We start from the raw sequence: 25,510 nt of genomic DNA on the forward strand, positions 1-25,510 counted from the left end.
ATTAGGAAGTTGCCTCAAAAAAGGCATTTCTATGAAACACCTCTTCATAAATATTTTTGGCTTGTCAAAGCTACACATGTGTGCCTATCCAAAAGTGGGTGGAGATGGTCAAAGAAGTAAACCTTGAGCTTCTGCAACCATAGAGGGAGCTTAAAAATGGATAATATGAAGTGATTTGAACGCGCGTGTTATTCTGGCTTGGTGTCAGAAATATTCTTCTCATTTAAATGTGCAAAATATAAATCATTCCTTCCTTCTCAGCACCAGAGGGGCAAGAAAGGGCAGTCTATCAGGGACTCAGAGGCCTAAGATTATGGAAATATTATGCAAACCAAAAGAAGAAAATGGTCCTTAACATTATAATTGGCAAACCTTGTGCTAAAATTGAACTTTGAATTAGTGTATAAAGAGAAACTGGTGGAAAAAAAAAAAAGGTGGGTGGGGGAGACAATACAAAGAAATAACCAAAGAAAACAATCTTCAAGTAACAAAAGAAGAAAAGTAACAAGACTGAACAAAAATTTTCCTAATACTAACAGAGGTTTTCACCAGTTTCTTGATGAAGAATTATTATAAATGAGTATCAGGAATCCACTAGAATGTCTCATACAATTACACTTTAAAGTACAGTAACTTGCAAACAGCCTAATTCCAAGTGCTGTTTTAGTCATTTTAACTAATAATATTTTTTTCTTCATAAGGCCCTTAGTGAAAAGATAATTTCAGTCAAGACTCTGGTCTCAGACTAGGCAGAAGAGGTAACTAGTACTCTCTAAAGGGCATGCTCTCTTTTACTTGTGCTATACATTTGACATGTATGGAATGGATCAGAAAATTAAGCCAGTGCTTAATCATTTTAAGACTATCTCAAAACCCTAGCTGGGGTTTTCCCAAGAGATCCACAAACTGCATCTTATCTATCTCTATTCAATTGAAAATTCTTACTTTCAGGTAGAGGTGAAAATCCTGAATTGATTAAATTGCCCATAAACTCTTCTAAATTCACTTTCCCATCCTCTGAAAGAAAAAAATGCATGTCAGGGAACAGGGAATATGATCAGAGACTGGCAACTATAGCATAATTGCTACACTGAAAAACAGTTTCTAGATTTGGCCTTGAAATATAGACATATATATTCAATCAGAAAGACAGACTGATGCATATCATTCAGACACATACATGTGTCCCCTGTAGATCCTCCTTTGTATGATGCTACTGAAAATAAGTAGAACCCAACAAGGTAGTAGGTAGGAAAGAGCCTTGGATAATCCACGAAGCAGATAAACCCCTTAAGGATTCTTGAAAAGCTCAAACAGATGAATGTCAGCTAAGATAAAGGGTATCTAGAAACACGACTCACCTGTCTGCAGTGATCTTTGAAGCACATCTTCAGGTAATGGAACTCCTATATTTTTCATAATGGAGCCTAGGTCATCAGGAGTGACCACATTTTTCCTAATGGCAGCCAGAGCTTTCAGGGGGGCTTCTTTTTCTATATTCAAAAAAATATAATACAATACAATGAATGAAGTTTTTTAAAAAACCATTCAAATATCAGTAGTAGGTCATCATTATTATTACTATTATTATTACTTCTAGTAGTAGTACTATTGCTACTTCTATCACTTATTAAGTATTCTGTCGGAGCTTCCTGGGCACCATGCTAAGTGCTCTATATACACCGTTTTATTTAATACCACAAAAGTTCCTTATTTAACAGATAGATAGGGAAACTTGGCCTTAGAGAGGCTAGTCTGCCTAAGCATACAGTTACTAAATGTGAAGCCAAGTGTGAAGTCTGATTTCATAGGCAGAATGTTTAGCCACTAGGCCAAACAAATCATTGCAAATATTTGATTTGAGACTGAAGAATGATTACATAAAAAGAAATCTCAGGATGTCTGCTTATACTCATCTCTGGCATATCTGAGGCTGGGAATTCCATGAAAGCTATGATAACTAATCATACAAGGAATTACCTTGCCAAAAATTAGATAACCATCCACAGTTTGATATGACTATTCTTAATTTTTTTCATTCAGTGGATACTTGGGTGTATCTAACACATACACACAAAAATGTCCCCCAAATAATGGAAAGACCGGCACTGCTATATCAATACCAAAGAAAGATAACGTTCATTTTTGAAAGTACCATGTATGAATTTCTCAAGTAAAAAAGAAATTTTAAATATTATATTATCATAAACCCTATCCCATCATAAACATTAACCCTGTGAGAGATTGCTTATAAGCCACATACCTGGGAAAGTTTTGGGCCCCATTTAGAAAACCAAAGATTAAGGACAAAATATTTTCTCAATTGAAGAAACACCATTTTGGTTACATCCTAAATATTTTGGCTCTGGTGAATAGTTTCATCCCTTGTAGCTACCTAAATTAAGCTTTTTGAATTAGTTCAGTTTCAATTTTGAGAATTAAAATTTAGAGGAAACTAAGCCATTTCAATTAATCTCAAGAATATGGGCTGCTCCAAGGAGACCCAGGGAATCCAAAACAGTTGTGAACTTACTAACCAAGGCTCATTTAGCCTAAACTTCAAGGAGACCCAGAAGTTCCCCAGACATCACAGATATCTCACTGTTGGAGAAGTCAGTTAACTGAACACATAAAACCAGATTATACTCGATGTCTCATGGCTAAGGCAGTGGAGTAATGGGAAGAATACCTATTACATATGGAGGTTATATGTACACATGGAGGAAACCTGTATGTTTCAACATGTTCCTGTATGTTTCAATAGTTAATCTTCTCATGGTAAAATTCCATTTTAATAAAATGATAATGGGATAAAAAAAGGAGACACTGATTTTCTAAAAAAAAAATTTAGTATAGCTGACACACAATGTTACATTAGTTCTAGTGTACAACTTAATGATTTGACTAGTTTATACATTATGCTATGCTTACCACAAATGTAGCTACCACCTATCCCATTACATCACTATTACAATATCATTGGCTGCATTCCTTATGCTATGTCTTTTATTCCTGTGACTTACTCATTCCATAACTGGAGGCCTCTATCTCCCTCTCTCCTTCACCCATTTTGCCCAACCCTCAAGACTCTGAGCAATCATCAATTCGTTCTCTGTATTTACAGATTTGATTCTGCTTTTTATTTATTTGTTGTTTGTTTGGCTTTACTTATTTATTTATATTATTTTCAAGTAATCTCTACACCCAGTGTGGTCTCAAACTTACAACCCCAAGATCAAGAGTCATATGCTCTACAGACTGAATCAGCCAGGTGCCCCTGTTTGGCTTTTTTTATATTCTACTTATGAGTGGAATCACATGGTATTGGTCTTTCTCTGTCTGACTTATCATAATACAGTCTAGGTCTATCTATGTTGTCTCAAATGGCATGATCTCATCCTTTTTGTGGCTGTATAATATTCCATTGTATAAATATACCATAATTTCCTTATTCATTCATCTATTAACACTTAGTTTGATTCCATGTCTTGGTTATTATAAATTATGCTTCAATAAACATAGGGGTGCATGTATCTTTTCGAATTAGAAGAGAACACCGATCTTATTCCCATAGGATTTCAAAATGTCCAAGACACTGGCAACTGATGGCAGCTATCTTGGATCACAATCTTGGATACTAGGAGGAATCATCTAGATAGATTCTGTGTATTTACCCTTTTTTGGTGATGGAAAAAATACTACAATTTCGAGAAATGGTCAGGACTAAGATGTCTTATTGATTCGTCATCCAAAGTACATTTGTTTACACATGATGTGCTTTAGCATTAGAAAACTGGACAAATGCATATAATCAAAACTAAAGAATTCTACTCAAAATTTTTATTGTTAAAAAATTCTCAAAATCATTTAAAAAATTCTCACTTACTTGAAACTTTTGTAAAATATGGCATTTTCTTTAACTGAGTCAGACAATCTTTTAAGTCCACTTTCCCCTCGTCTGAAAATGAAACAAAGAAATGAATGGTCTTTGGTCCAAAGAAACAAAAAGAATGAGGTCACAAGATATGCATGCTTACTAAACCTTTAGAACTAAGTTAGTCCTGTTTTCTAACTCTGATCCTGCTAAAGACATCTCAGACTAACTACGAAAAGGAATATGATTATGATGACTCCTGTGGTCTTTTTTGTTGTAGAGCCAATGAGCATTTTACGGATTTTACACACATTTCCAATTGGGACCATTTTTTTGTATGTTTCCCTTCTGATATGACATTCTCTTAATTTTTCAGCATTACAAGTCCTACTATAATCATTTATGTTTTTTTGGTTTTAAAAAAATTATTTATTTGAGAGAGGGACAGAGACAGAGAGAGAGAAAGGGAGAGTGAATGAGAGGGGAGAGGGAAGAGGGAAAAGCAGGCTTCCCACTCAGCAGGGAGCCCAACACGGGACTCGACCTGAACCAAAAGCAGATGCCCAACCGACCGAGCCACCTAGGTGCCCCACCATTTATGTTTTGAGGGAAGACAAGAAGATATTCACTAGAAGTACCATAAACCAAACTCAACCATAATACCTAAAGAAGACTATATATACTTATAAGCAAAGATATATTAATAAAGGAAGTGTGCAGTCTTTTGCTTCTTATTAGTCATATACTTGGAACTTAAGAAAAAAGAATACCATAAGGCTTTGCATGTAAGCTAAACATCCCACTGGCAGGATTTCAAAAATACCAGTGTAGTCCTTTGAGGACTGTGCGGAAACCAAACTGGTAGTGTATATCACCACACTAAGGCTTGGCCCTGTGCTTCATGGGTTTGAGAGAGCTTCACAGCCCCTGTCCAATAAGAACGTATGATTCAAACCTCAGGAGGCAAAGAAAGGGAAAGGAGAGGAAGATTATACTTCCCTAGGATAATTTGATATGAGAATAATCCAAAACAAACTCTCATCCAAGCCTAGTAGGGAAAATCTAATGTTACTGAACTCATTACACCTGATTCCTAATCAACCAGCTCCGTGGATTTATGAGTGAAAGTAAACACAAGTTTGATATATAATAAATGACTCAAAAAAGGAATACTTACTATCAAGAGGAATGGATGTAAGCACCTCCTGTAATTCTTCCTTTGGGAAATAAATCCCCAGGCCTTTCAGTATAGATTTTACTTCGTCAACATCAACTTTTTCATTGGTGACTTTGTTTAAGGCATTTGCAAGTTCATTAACCTCTATTAGGAGAAAATATTTTCAGTTTAGATACAAATTCTAAATAATTAGCTTGAATCATAATTCAAAAATTAGTATAGATACCTAGCATTTTTTAAAAGATGATATAGTACTCACCTTCAATACTCTCTTGAGGTACATATGCATCGAACTCTCATTTCATATATATAAAATAGATCAGTTATATACAACAAACTCATAGTAGAAATTAAACCTTGATATGTCTCCTTGTCCATATATCTCTGCTTCTCATGTTTCCTGCATCCTTTCTGTATATGTCCAGTGATCTCTCTGCTGCTCCCCAGTCACTGTCACCTCAATCTGCATTTTTCCCATTCCTTTATTAAACTTAATTTGTCTTATACTGACTCTCTTTTATTTAGAGCTCAGAACCTTGGTATACATGGTAACAGCTAATAAATCTACTAATAGGATGATTATTTTTTAAATAATTGGAAATGAACATTAATGTGAGAAGGACTTTGGTCCTCCGCCCATGTCAGTCTCCTCTTTATTTAATAACAAACACTTTACTAGTAAATATAGGTAATAACATATGTGTTATTTCCTACACTAGAACCATTCATACCTTCTTCTCTGTCTGGAAGACTCTTCTCCCAACTCTTCCAGTAGCTGATTCCTGCTCATCCTGTAGGTTTCAGCCTGTCAGATCTCAGAACATGCTTCCCTGGCCATCCTATCAATTAAGTCACTGCACCTTAACGCTCTACCTCCTCCTTGCACATTTTCTCCTTAACATTTAGCACAATTTGTAGTTATTTATTTGTTCATCTGTCTTTCTTCAATGAGTTCTCTGGGGTCAGAGACCAGTATTTACCTATCTTGCTTACCAGCACAGTGCCACTTGTCTGTTGAATGAATGGGTTGAATAAATACTTCCTGCTTCTAGTGGCACCTTAATCGAATACACTGTTAAATCAATCTTTAGAGACAGCTTAGCACCTGACTTCTTACCCAAAGAATATCCTGAGACCTATTCTGAACTAACGTTTAATACTCCCTTCAATGTAGACCTATCAACTATCCCTCATTCCTCATCTTTCAAATCCTACTTATGTCTTCAGTCTTTTCTTCCCTTCTAATCTCTAAGGCTCAGTGTTTTCTTGTTTTCCCTCTACCTACCAAGATGTTACCCTTCCTTCAAAGCCTTCCTCCATTTTTTTCATAGGAATCTAATCTTCATCTGGACTCTTAAAATAATAAATATGCATCACTAATTTGATCTTACAGCATATTAGTTATGTTTTTATGTAAATAGCCTATCTTTTCATCCAGATTTTAAGATTCTTATGGCCTACTTCATGCATCTTTTGTGTTCAATATATGTGTGCTGATCATGATGCTATTAACCTGTAAGTTATATCATAAAATTAATTTTTAAACTAAACTATTAAGCTACGATACAGAAAAATATATATCTGCACGTAGAGTCCAACACTTGCTTGTTGTGGGGTTCTAGATAAGGTACAATTTTTTTTGATCTTCACTTTTATCATTCTTTATTATAAGACTCCTACTTAATAATAGAGTCATAAAGAATAGTTGATAAGAAATAAATTACGTGATGGGTATTAAGGAGGGCACATATTGCATGGAGCACTGGGTGTTATCGTCAAACAATGAATCATGGAACACTACATCAAAAACTAAGAATGTACTGTATGGTGACTAACATAATAAAAAATTTAAAAAAAAAAGAAAGAAATTATGTGAAAGTGCTTGGTAAAACACCAACACTATACAAATGTATTATTATTGCCAACCAACTATTATGATATTATTTGAAAACAAACAAAATAAAATATGTCTTTAGAGAATATGAAATAAAACTACACACACTTCAGTCCCTAAGATACTTTTTATACTGAAAGTAAGAGTTGGAAAATAGTTTTGGTAAGTTCATAAAACATTAGGCTATTAACTCATTTTTAAAGTGAGTTAGAGCTTTTCAAAATTCTACTCAAAAGTCAGATATTTCACAGAGGATATCTATCACGTGATGCCACAAAACGTTTCTTGATGCCACAATTGAAAAGATAAAGACTCAAGTTGGATGGATCACTGATCCCAGTAAGTTAAACATATATATTCCCATCAAGATGAAAATTCATATATTCTCTATACAACTACAAAAAGGAATGAGAAAGCTCTTTGTATTCTGGTATCAACAAATACCCAAAATACATTGTTATATTAAAAAAATCAAGGATACAGAACATACACATTATGCTTGCACTTGTGTAAGAACACACATATTTTCTTGAATGCTCTAGATACTACCTATGTAAGAAAACTAGTTACTTATTAGTTAATGGGGAAAAGCAATAGGAACTGAATAGAGAGACCAGGTAGGAGGGAGATTTTATTGATAGACTGATAGACTTTTTTATTTATGATCTGTGTGAATGTATCACCTAATTTAAAAACTTAAATTTATTAATTAAAACATTTTAGGGTCATGTATTTTTGGCATTCTTGTTAGAAGACATATTATTTGCTTCAACTACAAACTTACAATGTTAAAAACTAGACTTTCATGAACATAGGAAGCTCACCTTCATCTGAACTCCTAAAATTCTAAATGTACACAATTCATTTATTCTTGTAGCATATTAGTTATATTTTTATGTAAGTGGTCCATCACTTTTTGACAACTAGCTAAAAATTTCCTATATTCTCAATGTGTATAAAACTTCCTAATTATTCTCACCTCTAAAGTCTTGCAAACGCTTATTGCTCTTCAGTGCTAAAAGGGCAGTCTTTAGGGAAACATCTCCCTTTTCTGTAAAGAAAAAAACAGTACAAAGAAAAATTAATAAATTCAAAAAACATAAGGCACTTCCACTGTGAGCTAGGCTGGTTCACTTACTGCCCCCTTAAAGCATCTTAGATTTTTCTAGCTACGTAAACTTTTGTCCAGAATGCAATCTACACTCAACTTCTATAAATCCTATTCATGTCAAAACCAGCTTGTAAGTCTAGTTTTCTAAAAAGCGTTCCCCGCCTGTGATACCCTGCTAAGTGCTACTCTTTCCTTTTCCTTTCCTTCACAACCTATTTTCTGGATAGAAATGTTTTTATTCATCACATCCTCATTCATGCCTCAAACTGCTCTAATCTGGCTTCCATCTCCCAGAGACTACTTTTACCAAGTTCACCTGTTAACTATTTATCGCCAAACTAATGAACACTTTTTAATTTTTTTTGTCTTATTTAATACTTTCCTCCTTCAAACTCTTTTTTTCTCTTTGTTCTGTTGCTATAGCTTTCTTTCGGTTTCCCTCCCACTGTTCTAGCTACTTCTTAATGTCCTTTATAAACCATTCTTTCTCCACCATTACTTAAATGTTAGCATGTCCCAATGCTTTGTCCTTGGCCCTCTTCTCATTACACTATATAAACCATTCATAATTCTCCTGTAACCACAAACTGTATGTTGATGATTCTCAAGTTTCTATTTCTAGGCTAGACCATTGTCTATTGCATATCTTCAACTCTACGTCCACAAGCCCCTCAAACACAAATATATCCTTTTGGGGTGAGGGATTTAAAACACAAATGAGTTAATGATTTTATTTCTATGCAAATAACAAATCCTTGGGACAGATCAAATGCATTTTTACTTCCATATTGCCAAAATTTGATTTCATTGGTTCTATACTTATTCCCATGTGGCAGCTGGAGCACTCACTTTAGAGGGAAACTTTACTAATTCCAGTCTATCAAGGAAAATCTGCAAGTTAAAAACTTACATTTCTCAGCAAGCATTCAGAGAATGGCAGATGGCAAATAAAACTCTTAGTGGATTATTCTAATTGCATTTTCTTTTACCTTCATATCTTAAAAAGTTGTAAGAAAAGAGAGAGGACAACTTTCTATGGCTTTGACAGTTGTGTTTACATCATTCTCTAATGAATACTGTTCCAAGTTTTCACGGACTCTGAGTATGAACCTAGCTTGAAGTGTCTAGTGTCAGCTTGCACAATGGATGTATAGAAATAAGAACTAGGAATAATTGGATGCATTAGGTATATAAAAGTATTGACTAATTATTATGACATTTTTTAATTTATTTTCACAATTTTCTTTAATGATTTATTGCTTTATATTGAAGACAGAAGAGTCAAACAGAAAATAATAAAACAAAATTTAAATAAAAGAATGAAAAATTGAGATGAGGCAAAATTAAAACATGCAATAATTGGATTAACTTATATCTTCTTTTTAAAACAAAATCAATTTATTTTAAATCAAACCCCCCTAAATCTCAGTTTAAACTATTATTCTGGGTTTTATACAATATATCTTGAAGGAATTAATTATCACATATTAATTGATTAAAAGAATATCTGAGTATTTCTGAGAAATCAGTTTTAATGTAAAATAATGAATATTTATCTAACAATACCTTACTTTTTAGACAATTGGAAAAAAAGGAAACTTAAAGTTGCATCTAGGTGGCAAACTTTATAAATGACCACCTATGCAGTGAATGTAGTTCCTACTAAGTTTTTTAAAGCAAAGATGCATATATTGTGTGTTCAGAAATATACAAACACCTATATACTTCCCATTAGCTGGAAGAACCTGAAAAAATAAGTAAGATAATATGATTTAGGTCAAAGAAGTGGAAACCCAACAAGAACACAGGCTTCTTGTTTGATGTTTCCACCTACCTCAGTTTATATTGCGACTTTATATATTTAACCTGTTCTCCCAACAGAACACTTCAGATTTGCTTACACTTTAAAGCATTCATTTTTCATCAGTAACTAAATGCCTATATAGCAGATTTTCAAAATGTATCCTCATAACTCTCATGGAAATTTCTCCAAAATAATCACTTTTCTCAAACAGTTATAAGGCAAAATTGTCTCAATGATGGTAAAGATGGCATGTTATTGAATGTAAGAAAAAAGCTTCCATATCTAGCTGAATGAGTTAAGGAAATCTTCAGGGAGGTCACATTTTTACTGACTTGGCAGTGTATCTGAAGGTTAACAGAAAGATTCATGAGGAAAATGTATAGAAACACAAGGGAGTATGATGTGTTCGGGGAACTATAAGTAGTTTCTTAATTTTAGATTTAGTTAAAATTATTCAATTTGTTTATTAAGTGTCTTGAAACCTTACAAAAATGTGTAGGAAAGTTTGTGGGAAAGGGTTAATCTAAATAGGTCAGATAACAGGAACTAGATTAAAAAAACAAACAAAAACCCTGTGTAATTTGTGAAGGAATTTAGATTTATCTCTTCTCATTTCAATCTCTTCCCTCCATCATGCCCTTCATCAAACACACTATATCCTAAGCTGAACTCATCCTTGCACTAAAGCCTGATCCTCCTCCTGTATTCCCCAGCTTATTAAAAGGCATCACCAGGAAGTGTCTCCCAAGCCAAGAATCTGTCAGTCATCTTCGATTCCTCTCTCTTTCCCTTCCCTAACTTAACCAAACGATGAAGTTCTGCTTCCTAGAACTCATATCTGTTCCCTTCTTCCCATCCCTAGAGCTGATGCCTTACTTCAACACATTATTTTTAACCTGAATTACTGCATGCCTTCTAAAATGTCTCTTTGCGGGGCGCCTGGGTGGCACAGCAGTTGAGCGTCTGCCTTCGGCTCAGGGCGTGATCCCAACGTTATGGGATCGAGCCCCACATCAGGCTCCCCCCTTATGAGCCTGCTTCCTCCTCTCCCACTCCCCCTGCTTGTGTTCCCTCTCTCACTGGCTGTCTCTATCTCTGTCAAACGAATAAATTAAAAAAAAAGTCTTTGGAAAAAAAAAAGTCTCTTTGCTTCCAATCTTGCCCTCCTCTGCCCTTTCTTAACACTGCTATTAGAATGCCCATTATAAAGTGCAAAATTAGACATGTCATTTTTCAACTTTGAATTCGTCAATGACCCTCTAGAGCCTTCAGGATAAAATTCAAACTTCGCTGCTCAGAGAAAAAAAATAAAAACAAAACCCTTCTGGATCTGCTCTTGACTATATGGCCACTTCAATTCTTTCTTCCCCACTCCTTCTGTCACTATGCACCACCAGTCAGTGATCAAACTTTGATTCATGCCAACATGAATTGTAAAGCTCGTTAAACACACACATGCACGCACACACACACACACGTACCTTGGCCATGATGCAGATATTCTGAAGCAAAAGATGTAAGCATCTGTATTTGTAACAAATTCCCTAGGTAGTTCAGAGTGAATCAGTCTTAAGATCCACTGGTGTACGTCCTACCAGTCTATTTAAGAGCTCCTTGACTTCTCCACGAGCTTTCTTCTTCTATACTTTGTACATATTGAACATTCCTTCCTAACTCCTTCCAGTCGCCTTCCCTGTACTCCTAATTCTTGGCTAGTTCCTACTCATATTTTAAAATTCAACTCCAGGCGTACCTGGGTGGCTCCGTCAGTTAAGTGTCTGCCTTCAGTTCAGGTCATGATTCCAGGGTTCTGGGACTGAGCCCCACATCAGGCCCCCTGCTCAGTGGGGAGTCTGCTTCTCCCTCTCCTCTGCCTCTCCCTCTGCTGGTGCTCTTGCTCGTGCATTCGCTCTCCCTTTCTCAAGTAAATAAATAAAATCTTTAAAAAATTAAAAAAAAAAAACCACTCAACTCCAACAGCACCTCCTCCAAAAAGCCTGTTCTGATTACCCTATCCAACCCTGTGTGGGTTAGGTACCTATTCTGTACATTCCCATAACACTCTATGTTCACCGCCGTCATAGTATTTAACAATTCGCATTCTCATTGCTTGTCATCTCAATAGACTGTAAGCTCTTTTATCTTTATATACTTAATGCCTAACAAGCAATGGGTGCTTAATAAACTTTCGTTGAATGAATGAAATTGCTCTCCTCTGAACTCTTATATAACTCAGTATCATCACTTGTATAGGAAAAAACTCAGTCCTCCTCCTGTGTTTCTCCTTCACTCTCATACTACTACCATACTCACAACATTCTGACACCAGATGTGGGGGATGTTTTCCCCCACCAAGCAATTCTCTGCAACACCAACTGAGCGTCATGTAATTTAACTCAATTCTGATACAATTTACCTGGAGATGGCATCAGGTCCCACAAGTTAAGGGCTCAGTCCCATAAGAATGTCCTTTCTCCCACTTCAGATGCCAATCACAAGTAGTAGGTCCCCAGGTTATCCACAACTTATGTCTAACTTGGCTACAAATTGGAGGTTCCCATGACTTTCTCCCCATTGGATTCAATTATTTGCTAGAATAGTTCACAGAACTCAGGGAAACATTTAATGTTTACCAATTTATTAAAGGATATGATAAAATATACATATGAACAGCCAGATGAAGAGATACATAGGGTCTGGGAGATCTGGGAGGGTCCCAAGCATAGCAGCTCTGTCCCTGTGGAGTTGAGTTGAGTTACTTTCCTGGTATGTGAATGTGTTCACCAACCTGGAAGCTCTCTGAACTATTGGGTTTTTATGGAGGCTTCCTCACATAGGCATAATCAATGATTCACTCCATTTCTAGCTCCTCTCCCCTCTCTGGAGAATGGGGGGTAGAGCTAAAAATTCCAAAGTTCTAATCATGGCTTATCTTTTTGGTGACCAGTCCCCACCTAGGAACCAGATGCCCACCCAGAATTTTCTATTAGAACAAAAGAAGCCCCTTGTGCTCTCATCACTTAGGAATTTACAAGTGTTTTAGGAGCTCTATGCCACGAATGGGGTCGAAGACCAAATATATATTTCTTATTACAAATCACAATATCACATCACTGTTTCCCTGGCTATTATTCAAGTGCTGCTATGTAACATTGCAAATGCACTGAACTTTTATCTCCTATATTATTATATACCCTTTTGTTTATAGCTTGCCTCACCAACTAGACCAAAAATTTCCTAAATATGAATATTTTATATTTATTCAATTACATTACATTTTACATGACAGCCTATATATAACAGGCACTCGGGATCAGGTCTGTTGCATAGCCATGCAGGCCATGCACTGCCTAACGCTGAAGGTTGCTGTTGACACAGATGACAACATGCCCCAGAAGTTGTGCTGTGCAGTGACCCCAGTCAATATTATTGATGAAACAATGCTAAAACCCATTTAATAACGTAAAAAGGAAAATACTTTTAGGAATTGATTTTAAATTAATTTTTAAAAACCACATAATGGGTAAAATTTGAAAATTACATATTGTTTTCTCTGACAGCTCTTAGGATTCACAATCAATCTCCTGCCGTAAATATCTCAAGATGAGGGGAGAAAGTCTTCCTATAGTCTATTCCTGGCTAAAAGCAGTTTTACTTCAGCACAACCTTCACAGAGAATTACCTCATCTTCCCTGATTTACATAGTAGATGCTAAAAATACACACACAAATTACGCTCTGATAGAATCAACACAGGATACTTGATGGGGCTTTAAAAATCTTATTAATCTTATTCAAAGATTTTTCTATCAAGATAAATTTATGATCTCAATAGACCTTCTCTGTTAGAGTGTTTTATCCATTAGCATAATAAAGAAAAATGCTGGAGGAGTGATGAATGGAGGATAGGGAAGGGGAATGGAAAATTTACTGTCACTTTATTTGGAAAGCCAACTTATAGTTATTATTATATACCATCAACATCAAGCGTTTTCTCTAACATCTGGTGTTCTTCAGGCTTTAGAGAAACATTGAGGTCATTGAAAGCATCTTGCAAGTTGTTAATTTGAATTTTGTTGCAGTCCATCAAGTTGACAGTCTGGAGTGCAGCAGATAAATCTGAAAACACATGTGGATTCTGAAGTCATATATCTCAATTAATATTATCTTTATGATTCCAAAATTAATAAGCCAAATATTCCTTTATTCCAAGCACATTTCCCCAACATGTTCAGTTATTTTTGTCTTAAAGAAAATTAGGATGACTGAGGTTTTTTTTAACTGAATAAAACTACCAGGCTTTTTTTAAGTTAAAATAGGCCATTATTGCATCTCCCAAGGAAATGTTTAATTTTGTATCAGTGGGAGGGAATTTGGGACTTATCTCTGTGTATATGAAACAGCCCAAATTTCAGAGTATAAAAATATTAGTCCTGAATTTTCTTCTACTTACATATTTTGCTGCTCCTTCCATTTTTTGCTTATTCCTCATAACTTTTACTCTATTATTAGAAGTCCCCCCAGAAATATGGGAGTATTAAGGTTTTCAGGAATATATTGTGCCTGAAAGTGGAAACGGCCTTTACTTTTTAACCTAAAAGGTACAAGAATCTAATGCGTAAAATCTGTAGATGAAATACAAATTGAAGAGTTTCAAGATTGTAGGTATTGGTGTAAGGGTTTTTCTATGAAGAAAATAAAAAGTTTGGAGGTTCTTTCAGGCTGAAGCACTCTGCATTCTTCCCAGGTCTTATCTAAACCTCTAGGAGTTTTCCCCTCTAAATGGGGTCCTTGGGATTAAAGCCATGCCTCTATTTATCAATGAGTGACACAAATTATCATACACTTAAGGTCACCGTTTGGACTATAATCTCTAGTTTATCTAGAATATTTAAAAGGAGGCAAGTACAGGCACACAAAGGAATTGCAGAGAAGAGTTGTACTATTTAATAAGACGTTATATAGAAAAGAAATTTTCCAACAGGTCTTAGTTCATGAGGGCCCTTAATTTCTCCAATAAATTCCAGCAGACTTTTTAGTAGAAATTATAAACATTCTAAAATTCACATGGCAATGGAAAAGACCTAGAATAGCCCAAACCACTTTTTTAAAGTAGAATAAAGTTGGAGGATCAACGCTACCTGAGTGCTTTCAATGTTTATTATAAAGCTACAATAATCAGACAATGTGGTGTCAGTGTAAAGACTGACAAAGATCAATGGAACAGAATAGAGAATACAGGAAATAAATAAATAAATATATATGTGTGTGTGTGTGTGTGTATATGGGTGTGTGTGTGTGTATATATATATGTATACATATATGATTTTCTACAAAAGTACAAAGGAAATTCAGTATAGAAAATATAGAGAGCATAATCCTTTCAACAATCGTGCTGGAACAAATGAATGTCCATATGCAAAACAAAACAAAAAGGAATTTTGATCCAAACTTTGTTCCATATATAAAGATTAACTCAAAACAGATCATACACCTAAAATGCAAAACCAAAACCCATAAAACTTTTAGAAGAAAACATATGATAAAACCTTTGTTACCCTGGATAGACTTCATCAAAATTAAAATTAATTCTCTTTTAAAGACACTTAAGAAAATGAAGAGACTCAAAGAAAAATTTGCTCAATATAAGACTCAGAGAAAATATTTTGCTAAGTATATATCTGATAAAGAACATGTGATAAAGAAGATATACAGATGGCAAATAAGCACATGACAAGATGTTCAACATCATTAGTCATTAACGGAATGCAAATTAAAACCACAACAAGATACCACTCCACACTTATTAGAATGATTAAGATTAAAAAGACTGACTATACCAAGTACTGGTAAGGATACAGAGGAATTGGAACTCTCATTCACTGCTGGTGGAAATGTAAAATAGTGTGGCCACTCTAGAAATATTAGTCAGCCATCAGAAAGAATGATTACATACCATTTGCAGCAACATGGACGGGACTGGAGGAGATTATGTTAAGTGAAATAAGCCAAGCAGAGAAAGACAATTATCACATGGTTTCACTCATTTATGGAACTTAAGAAATAGGAAGATCAGTAGGAGAAGGAAGGGAAGAATGAAGGGGGGTAAACAGAAAGGGGAATGAACCATGAGAGACTGTGGACTCTGGGAAACAAACTGAGGGCTTCAGAGGAGAGGGGGGTGGGGGATTGGGATAGGCTGGTGATGGGTAGTAAGGAGGGCACATATTGCATGGTGCAATGGTTGTTATAGGCAAATAATGAATCATGGAACTTTATATCAAAAACTAAGGATATACTGTATGGGGACTAACATAACATAATAAAAGATTATTATTTAAAAAAGAAAATCTGTATTTACACAAAAACTTGTAAATAAATATTAATAGTGTTTTATATGTAACCACCTCAAACTGGGAAAAAAAAAAAAAAGTTAAACATACACCTACCATATGAACCAGCCAATCTTTGGTAACTACTCAAGAGAAATGAAAGCATATGTTCATACAATGACTTGTAAACAATTGTTCATAGCAGCTTTATTTGTAATAGCTCCAAACTGGATATAGCCTAATGTGTATCACCAGGTAAGTAGATAAACTGTGGTATATCAATAAAATGGGAGTGCTATCCAGTAATAAATAAGAACGACTTACTGATACATGCAACATGGATGAACTTTAAAATAATTATGCTGGACGAAAGCATCCAGCAAAAAAAAGGAATATATCCATTTTATAAAATTCTCATAAATGCAAATGAATCTATACTGACAAAAAGCAGACCAGGGGTTGCCTGAGGATGAGGAAGAGGACAGGAAATGGCAGGAGAGGTTACAAAGGAGCGTGAGGAAGTTTTGGGGGTGAGGGATGTGTTCATTACCTTGATCCTGATGGTAGTTTTACAGATGTGTGCATATATCAAAACTTACCAAACCGTGCACTTTAATTATAAAAATATACAGCTCCTATCTGTCATTTATACCTCACAACACTGCTCAAAAATAATAATAACGAAAGGCAATGGAAACTATGACAAATATCTAAAACGAAATATTGATTGACCCACCTTCAAATTCAGGAGCTGGCTTATTTGTGTTCAAAGACTCCAAAATTTGTTTGAGACTTACTTCACTATTTTCTAAAAAGTAAAGTATAAGGATTATAAAATGGCAAAGTATCAACGTTTATAACCATTAAAATAACCATGATAGGAAATTGGGGATGAGCAAATTTTGTTAATTTCTGAAAATCAGCTGGATAAAAACATCAATTTAAAATAGTTTTACCAAGAATCTGTTCCCATAAAATAAGAAAAAAATTCTAATTATACTACTTGTCTTAATTAAATTTTGATGTATACATTTTACAAATATGATGCCAGATAAACAGAGGGAGCCTCTTCAAAATATTTCCAAGAGAAGGGGTGCCTGGGTGGTTCAGTCGGTTAAGCATCCAACGCTTGATCTCAGCTTAGGTCTTGATCTCAGGGTCATGAGTTCAAGCCCTGTGTTGGGCTCCACACTGGGCACGGAGCCTACTTATAAATGAATGAATGAATGAATGAATGAATGAATGAATAAAATTTCCAAGAGAAAAATATTAATTTTAATTAGTTCTCAGTATGCCTACGTTCTCATTATGTTTCCAAGACCTAGCTTATCTAAAATATGCATATATAAAACAGATATCCCAAGCTCACAGTAGAACTAGGACTTCATTAAGCTCAACATAGGCTGTTCTTTCAAAAAGGGCTCACCATCAATAGATGCTTGACCCAGAATCTCCTGGAATGTCTTGTTGTTTAATGGAATTCCAGCACTCAAGAGTTGGAAGCTCAGTTCATTTGCAGGCATCTTATCATTTTTGATCTTATCAAGAGTTGTAATCTCTTTAAATAAATCTGTAAATACCCGAAGAATAGAGGACAAATGAGGACACCGGGGCAAAGCCCTTTCTTAGACTTAACACCCTGACCTGCAGCGAGCAGGTGTATTACAAAAGGAATTCTTAGTTAAAGGGCTTTCAAAACATATCAATGGGATTTGTTTTCAGAAGTCACTTAAACAATAAGCAAAATTTAACATAACCCTAGCCAGCTAAAGTTGAACTTCTGCAAAATTTCTGTAAAAATTTGTTTTTATTTATTATTTCCCCTCAAAGGTAAAAACTATGTGCTCCAGTCTTTCACAGACTGTAAAGCATTTGAAGCACAGCGAGGTAATAGCTCTTAGAATGAGGTCAGCTTGCAGAAATAAAACACAGGTAGTTGGAGAAAGAAAAATGAAAATATAAATCTGCTATGGTCTGAAAAACACGTAGTCACACACTATCCTAGGATTAGAGAGCCGCTCTTTCTTACTATGTACCTACTAGTTTTAGATGCACTAGATCTGGGTTGTTTTGGTTTTTTTTTTTTGGTACTTTCTTTTACAATGTTTCACTATAGGTGAGATAAAGAAGCATGTGGAAATTATTAGAGGTGAGAGAAAATTGTATTAGATTCATGGGATACCTTACACTGAAGCATATACTGAGACAAACTATTTGCTTTAAGGAAGCATATTCTAGGAATGTAATTCTAAAGAATTCATTACAGTCAAAGTATAGACTGAATATGATAAGGAGTAAGAAAGCAGATTATAACATCTCAATAAAGCAAAGAAAACTTAAGGAATTAAAAGCACAGGGCAAAACAAACTATACTTTAGAAAAAGTAGAATACCATACAATGATCTTCGAAATTTATTTTTAATTTTCATTCTTTTACTATACTTACTGTTGAATGGTGTTGATGGTTTAGGTGAATTAGTGAAAACATCAATTATATCTAAGATCTTTTTATTTTCTGCAAAATTAAGAAATAAAAAATAGGGTTTAAGCAGATTTCAACCTCATTAAGGCAGGGATCTGGTATTGCTTTAATATAATTTCATCCATTTTCAAACTGCTAGGACTATAATGCATGGTAAGAAATATATTTAGATTGTGAGCATGCGTGCTCACACAGACACACACACACACACACACACACACAGAAATAAACGTTTTATAAAACAATACTTACCCTTATCATATGTCATGCATGCTGATATCGTCTAACAAATTCCATATTATTCATTTCATTTTAAAATGCTATTCAGGACTTAGTAAATTTATTTCACAGCCCAGCATTGTGACCCACGGTTTTAAAAAATTATGCACAGGTTATATAGTACAAAAATATATACACACCTATAAAGAGTATAAGAGAAGGTACAGGGCCACTCCCTGCAGAGATGATTTATACAACAAATACAGCAAAGGAAGAGAAAGAATTAAAAAAAAAATCGTTTGGAAGAAAGTTCTGTTTGGTGAGAAAAGAGAAATTCAACTTGTTTCTACTGTTACCACTCCCTATTTAACCCTGAAGCAAACAAGCAAAAACTATGCATAAAAGAAAATATATAAAATTATTAATCCTTCCAAGTAAGTAAAAACCCTTACAAAACCTAATAGCTGAATTTCAATTTCTTCTGAATTATTCATAACATCACACGTTTCTTATTCTTTGGAGGACAGAGTTCAGGACATACTACCCCCAAAACATAGCACTCTAGCATACTGAATATTTTAAGCTGAAGAAATTTGAGAAATGGAAGATGCAGTTAGGATTCAGACTTCCCCACCCTCCCTGAAGCAGGTCATAAGACTCTCACGTGAGAGATGCTCTTGCTATACCCAGAGGAAAGGAGCATCCTTATCTCTGAAGACTGAATGAACAGGCCTTGTTAAATTTCTCCCAGTTTACCACCCTTAGCTCATATCATTTTGCCCTATTACATTTTCCACCACTTTCTATCCTTTATCCAACGTAACATTAAAACATTCAGGTTTAACCACTTCTTTGGGTCTTCTCCTTATGTAGGCTCCCCTTTCATGTAAAGTTTATATTAAATTTGTATGCTTTTCTCTTGTTAATCTGTCTTTTGTTACAGAGCTCCAGCTCAGAACCTAGAAGGGTAGAAGGAAAAGATTTTTTTCCCACTTGTACAGAAGCCTGCTTCAGGGATCACAGGCTCACAGACTGAATGCAGCTGAGATTCAGTCACGTTCATTGTCCTAGAAAGTGTTGGGGTTTTCTTTTCACTTGAATTTAACTAAATACAGGATATGTGTTCTCAAGTTACGCTACAGTCCAATCCCTTCCTTTTGTCTTATACCCAATTCATTTTATTAATTTGCATTATATGCCTGGCTACTGCAGACATTTGAGTTAGCTGACTCCGGTCTGCTTCAAAAGTTACCCTTCTCTGGAAGCCTACTGTAATTTGTTTAAAGAACAAATATTGGAGCTATTGCACTGTACCTCTTGAAGGGGTAGATAATCTGACCCATCTTTTCCTGTTCTTTTTTAAAAATTTTATTTATTTATTTGTCAGAGAGAGAGAGAACACAAACAGAGAGAGCAACATGCAGAGAAGGCAGAGGGAGAAACAGTCTCCCGCTAAGCAAGGAGCCTGATGCTGGACTCAATCCCAGGACCCTGGGATCATGACGTGAGCCGAAGGCAGATACTTAACCAGCTGAGACTCAGGCGTCCCGCATCTTTCCTCTTCTAAGCAGTTAGTTTGGCCTTAAGTATTTCCTCACTCCTGAGATTTTTTGTAGATTAAAAGTTTTTGTAGAGACTGCTTGTGCAGAAACCTAGAGTCATTGAAGAAAATATACCAAATGCCTAAATAGAAAGGAAGAATTTCTCCTGAGGCAAAGAAACAGAGAGAAAGAAAGAGGGGGGCGGGGAGGCTGCGGGAGAGAGAGACTGAAGTCTGATGGAAAAGAATGAGAACTGCCCTATGGGAGAACCCCATTCCCATATCCCTTCCCCATAGATGCGGGATCACCTTAGGCTCCATCCACTAGATGTCAGTAGAAACACAATGCAAGGGAGTTTTAAAAGCTCTTCCTCTATCTCCCACATTATGGTGAGACCTTGGAATTGAAGAGGGTGCCAGTAACGAACCAGCCTAGATATCTGGATCAACCCTCCTACTAAAAACGACTAAAAATTCTAAGCAAAATTATTGCTTTAAAATGCTGCCAAGAAAGTAAGAAATTTCCAGGCCAAACAACTGATGGAAGGCTGTAATCCAGAAACATGGCAACTGTTTTTCACCCAGAGTATTTGCCAAAGACAAAACAAAAACAAAACAACATTGGACAAACTTTAGTTTGTATTTTCGAAGGTCAGACAAAGCCTAGGTTTCTCCCAAATTGGGGGGTTTATCCTCAACTTACAAAAATGTTTCTCTAGATTTCGATACCCAGAGAAAATATCAAGAATAAGGAAAAGTTCCTCCTTTATAGATAATTTGACTTTTCTTCTAGCTACCTTTAAGATATTCTTTCCTTCTAGTAGGCTGCAGTTTCATCATGATAAACCTATGTATGTAGGTATGTATGTATGTATTTCTTTTCATACTGTGTGGGATTCACTGGATTTCTTGAATTGGTAGGTTTAGATCTTTCTCATTCTGGAAAATTCTCAGCAATAGTTCTCCAAATATTTTCTCTGCAACCATTCTGTCTCTTCTCCCCTGAATGGATATATATCACGTCTTTTCATTTTTTCTTTTTCTAGCTTTACTGAGATATTATTGACGTATAACATTATATTAATTATAATGTAAATGTAAAGTATATAACATAATTTGATATACATACATATTTCAAACCAATTACTGCAATAAGAAACCTTTTCATTCTGCCTTCCTCTTAGCCTCTTTCTTGTATTCTGTTTTTCTATGCTGTATTTTGTATAATCTCTTCAAACTACTTTGCAGTTCATATTTCTTCACCAATGTTTAATCTGCTGACATTATTGTCCACTAATTTTAATTATTACTTTTTTAATTTCTAGAAGACCTGTTTCTTTTTTTCAAATTTCAGTTTCCTCGCATGGTCCCAAATTTATCTTTTTTTCTTTAGAAAAATAAGAATACACGAAGAGTGAAATTAAAAGAATGGAAAGTACATATATATCTAAAAATATATAGTTAATAATACTCTATTGCATATTTGAAGGTTGCTAAGAGAGCAAATCTTAAAATTTCTCAACACAAAAAAATTTTTTGTAACTATGTATGGTGACAGATATTAACTAGACTTATTATTGTGGTCATTTCATAATATATATATGAAATTTATATAAAAATGTCACACCGGGGCGCCTGGGTGGCCAGCAGTTAAGCGTCTGCCTTCGGCTCAGGGCATGATCCCGGCGTTATGGGATCGAGCCCCACATCAGGCTCCTCCGCTATGAGCCTGCTTCTTCCTCTCCCACTCCCCCTGCTTGTGTTCCCTCTCTCTCTGGCTGTCTCTATCGCTGTCGAATAAATAAATAAATGAAATCTTAAAAAAAAAGGTCACAAAATAAGCTTAAACAAATTGTGGAGAAGAAAATGATAAAAACAAAAATTGAGGAAACAGTCAAAAACACAAAATAGGATCGGAAAGCTGAGAATTAATTAAGAGTTATTAAAAATGACAATCCATTAGCATAGATGATCTAAAAAGAAAAAAGAACCAATATGAGGGGCGCCGGGGTGGCACAGAGGTTAAGCGTCTGCCTTCAGCTCAGGGCGTGATCCCGGCGTTGTGGGATCGAGCCCCACATCAGGCTCCTCTGCTATGAGCCTGCTTCTTCCTCTCCCACTCCCCCTGCTTGTGTTCCCTCTCTTGCTGGCTGACTCTGTCTCTGTCAAATAAATAAATAAAAAATCTTAAAAAAAAAAAAAAGAACCAATATGAGGAATAAGACGGGAGCATTACCATAGATGCTGCAAATATTATAAAACTACTAAGCGCTTATTGTTAAAAACTTAATAGCACTACAGCAATTATTCATAAGGACAGCCTCTTTGAAAAAACAAACTTAGCAAAATTTGACTCAAGAACAGAAAACCTAAGTAATGCTATGACATGAAAGATGAATGAGTAATCAAAAACCTACTCAAAAAGAAATATCAAGGCTCAAACGACTATGTTGTTGAATACCACAAGACATGAAAGGAATATGCAATTCCAATGTTACCCAAACTATTCCAAAATTTAGAAAAAAGAGAAAATACTTTTCAAATTATGAGGACAATTTGACATTGAAGCCTGAGAATGGTAGTACGAGAAAATACCAGGTTAGTCTTACTCATAGAGATGTAGAAATTGTAAACAAAATATTAAAAAAATGAACCCAGCAATATGTAAAAAGGATACTATATCAGGACAAAATGGGTTTTTCCAAAATTTTAGGTTTTATTTAATATTAAAAAAATCAATATAATTTACCCCACTCACAGATTACAAGAAAAACTCCTACGACCTGTCTAAACAGATGCATAAAAATCATTTGGGAAATTCAAGATAAACCAAATACATAAATATAAATTCAATCCTTTAGCAAGCAAGGAATCGAAGGCAATTTTCTCAGTCTGGTGAACAGCATTTAATGAAAATGCCACAGTAAATATCACATTTATTGCTGGATCTCTGGTTTGTTTTTTAAGATTTATTTATTTGAGAGAGAGAGAAAGAAAACACTAGAGGGGGGAGGGTCAGAGGGAGAAGCAGACTCCCCATTGAGCAGGGAGCCCGACACAGGACTGGATCCTGGGACTCCAGGATCATGACCTGAGCTGAAGGCAGTCACTTAACCAACTGAGCCACCCAGGTGCTCTGGATCTCTGTTTGCAAGAATTACCTTATTTCTGGAATCCAGGGCTGGGGAAAGGAAAGAGCAGGGCGCTATCATATTTATTACTGTGGCCATCATAATCTAATAAAGGAGTATCTGGTTTTGAAACATGGATAACAAGACTACTTGCTTCTATTTGTCTTCTCCAAATAAAGAATATCCATACACTTTCCAAAATAGTTCTAACAGTTCACCAATATATAAACATCAGTTCTATAACAACCTTGCTAAACATACAGTATTATCATTCTTTTAAAAAAAAAAAAGTAGCCTGTGTGAACGGGTATACTCTGAACAGGAAACCTGTGAGGTAACTCAGGTACTCACCGTCTATCGCACAGTTCAGTAATGCCTCAGGTTTTTCTTTATTTAAAGGTTTCTCTAAGCTCTCCAAGGCAGATAAAAGGTCTTTAACTTCAACCTTCCCATCAATGACACTATTAACAATGTTAGATGCATCTTCTATTTCTATACAGAGAAGTGACAAAACGTAAAGATATTTAGTTGGTCAGTATCCAGATAAGCACATCAAAACCTGATTTGGGTGAAATGTATTCATTTTCTTGAAAACACAGTGTTGAGGGTTTTGCCTCTCTGAAATATTCTCCAAACTGAGAGCTCCAAAAATTTATAGGTTTAAATGCTTATATTAGAAAACAAGAAACACTGCCCCTCGTCGGCTCCCTGCTCAGCTGGGAGCCTGCTTCTCCCTCTCCCTCTGCTACTCCCCCTGCTTGTGCGCTCTTGTGCGTGCTCTCTCGCTCTCTCTCAAATAAATACATGTATATGGAAGAGAAGGGCCATATGCACCCCAATGTTCATAGCAGCATTGTCCACAATAGCTAAATCGTGGAAGGAACCGAGATGCCCTTCAACAGAGGACTAGATTAAGAAGTTGTGTCCATATATACAATGGAATATTACTCAGCTATCAGACAGAACGAGTTCTCAACATTTGTTGCAACATGGACAGCACTGGAGGAGACAATGCTAAGTGAAATAAGTCAAGCAAAAAAAAATTATATGATTTCTCTCATCTATGGAACATAAGAACTAGGAAGATCGGTAGGGGAAGAAAGGGATAAAGAAAGGGGGGGTAATCAGAAGGGGGAATGAAGCATGAGAGACTATGGACTCTGAGAAACAAACTGAGGGCTTCAGAGGGGAGGGGAGTGGGGGAATGGGATAGACTGGCGATGGGCAGTAAGGAGGGCACGTATTGCATGGTGCACTGGGTGTTATACGCAACTAATGAATCATCGAACTTTACATCAGAAACCAGGGATGTACTGTATGGTGACTAACATAATAAAAAAACATTAAAATAAAAAAAATAAAATAAATACATGTATATGTCTCTACAAGAAACTTCTCTGGGCTATTTATCTAAAAACAGAATTATTGGGCCATAAGAAATACGCATACTTATTTGACAAGTACTGCTAGATTGCAATCTGGAATGCTGTACCATTTTAGCTACCCACCAGCAATTTGTGAGTATTTCCAACTCTCTTCATATACATATTTAGCTATTTGGGTTTCACCTCCTGTACTGACTTCTTAGATCCTTACTTATTTTTCCAAATGATTTTTTTTCTTTTTACTGCTGATTTGCGGAATTTCCTTATATTTGAGATATTAATCTTTTAATTATCTTGTAATTACCTTCTTCCAGTCTGTTATATATTTTAGAGTCCTTCATTTACCAGAAATCCTTAATTTTGATGTAATTACATCCTTTTTCACCCTATGGTTGTGCTTTGGGGGAGTAGTATTTTTAAGAAGGCATCCAAGACGATAAGGCACAATATTTTTTCTTACATTTTCTTCCATCAGCTGTATAGTTTTACCTTTGAGACCCATTTTCATATCCATTTGATTCTTGAAGGTTATTTCTGTATATGGTATGAAGTAGAGATTCTA

At 35.4% G+C, this 25,510-nt stretch overlaps 1 protein-coding gene across 1 annotated transcript in view; it reads right to left on the bottom strand.

Moving 5' to 3' along the window:
* EFCAB13 (EF-hand calcium binding domain 13) overlaps nucleotides 1–25,510 on the bottom strand; it is a 174,298-nt gene that overhangs the window by 53,358 nt on the left and 95,430 nt on the right. Inside the window, exons 28-37 of the mRNA XM_044389151.3 lie at nucleotides 23,915–24,055; nucleotides 18,638–18,706; nucleotides 17,618–17,761; nucleotides 16,928–16,999; nucleotides 13,835–13,978; nucleotides 7,925–7,996; nucleotides 5,052–5,195; nucleotides 3,887–3,958; nucleotides 1,362–1,493; nucleotides 946–1,017 (exon numbers count right to left, since the gene is read on the bottom strand). Coding sequence (XP_044245086.2) covers nucleotides 946–1,017; nucleotides 1,362–1,493; nucleotides 3,887–3,958; nucleotides 5,052–5,195; nucleotides 7,925–7,996; nucleotides 13,835–13,978; nucleotides 16,928–16,999; nucleotides 17,618–17,761; nucleotides 18,638–18,706; nucleotides 23,915–24,055 — 1,062 coding nt within the window. The remainder of the gene's footprint in view (nucleotides 1–945; nucleotides 1,018–1,361; nucleotides 1,494–3,886; nucleotides 3,959–5,051; nucleotides 5,196–7,924; nucleotides 7,997–13,834; nucleotides 13,979–16,927; nucleotides 17,000–17,617; nucleotides 17,762–18,637; nucleotides 18,707–23,914; nucleotides 24,056–25,510) is intronic.

The sequence above is a fragment of the Ursus arctos genome, unplaced genomic scaffold, assembly GCF_023065955.2.
Source record: "Ursus arctos isolate Adak ecotype North America unplaced genomic scaffold, UrsArc2.0 scaffold_24, whole genome shotgun sequence".
Lineage (NCBI taxonomy): Eukaryota > Metazoa > Chordata > Mammalia > Carnivora > Ursidae > Ursus > Ursus arctos.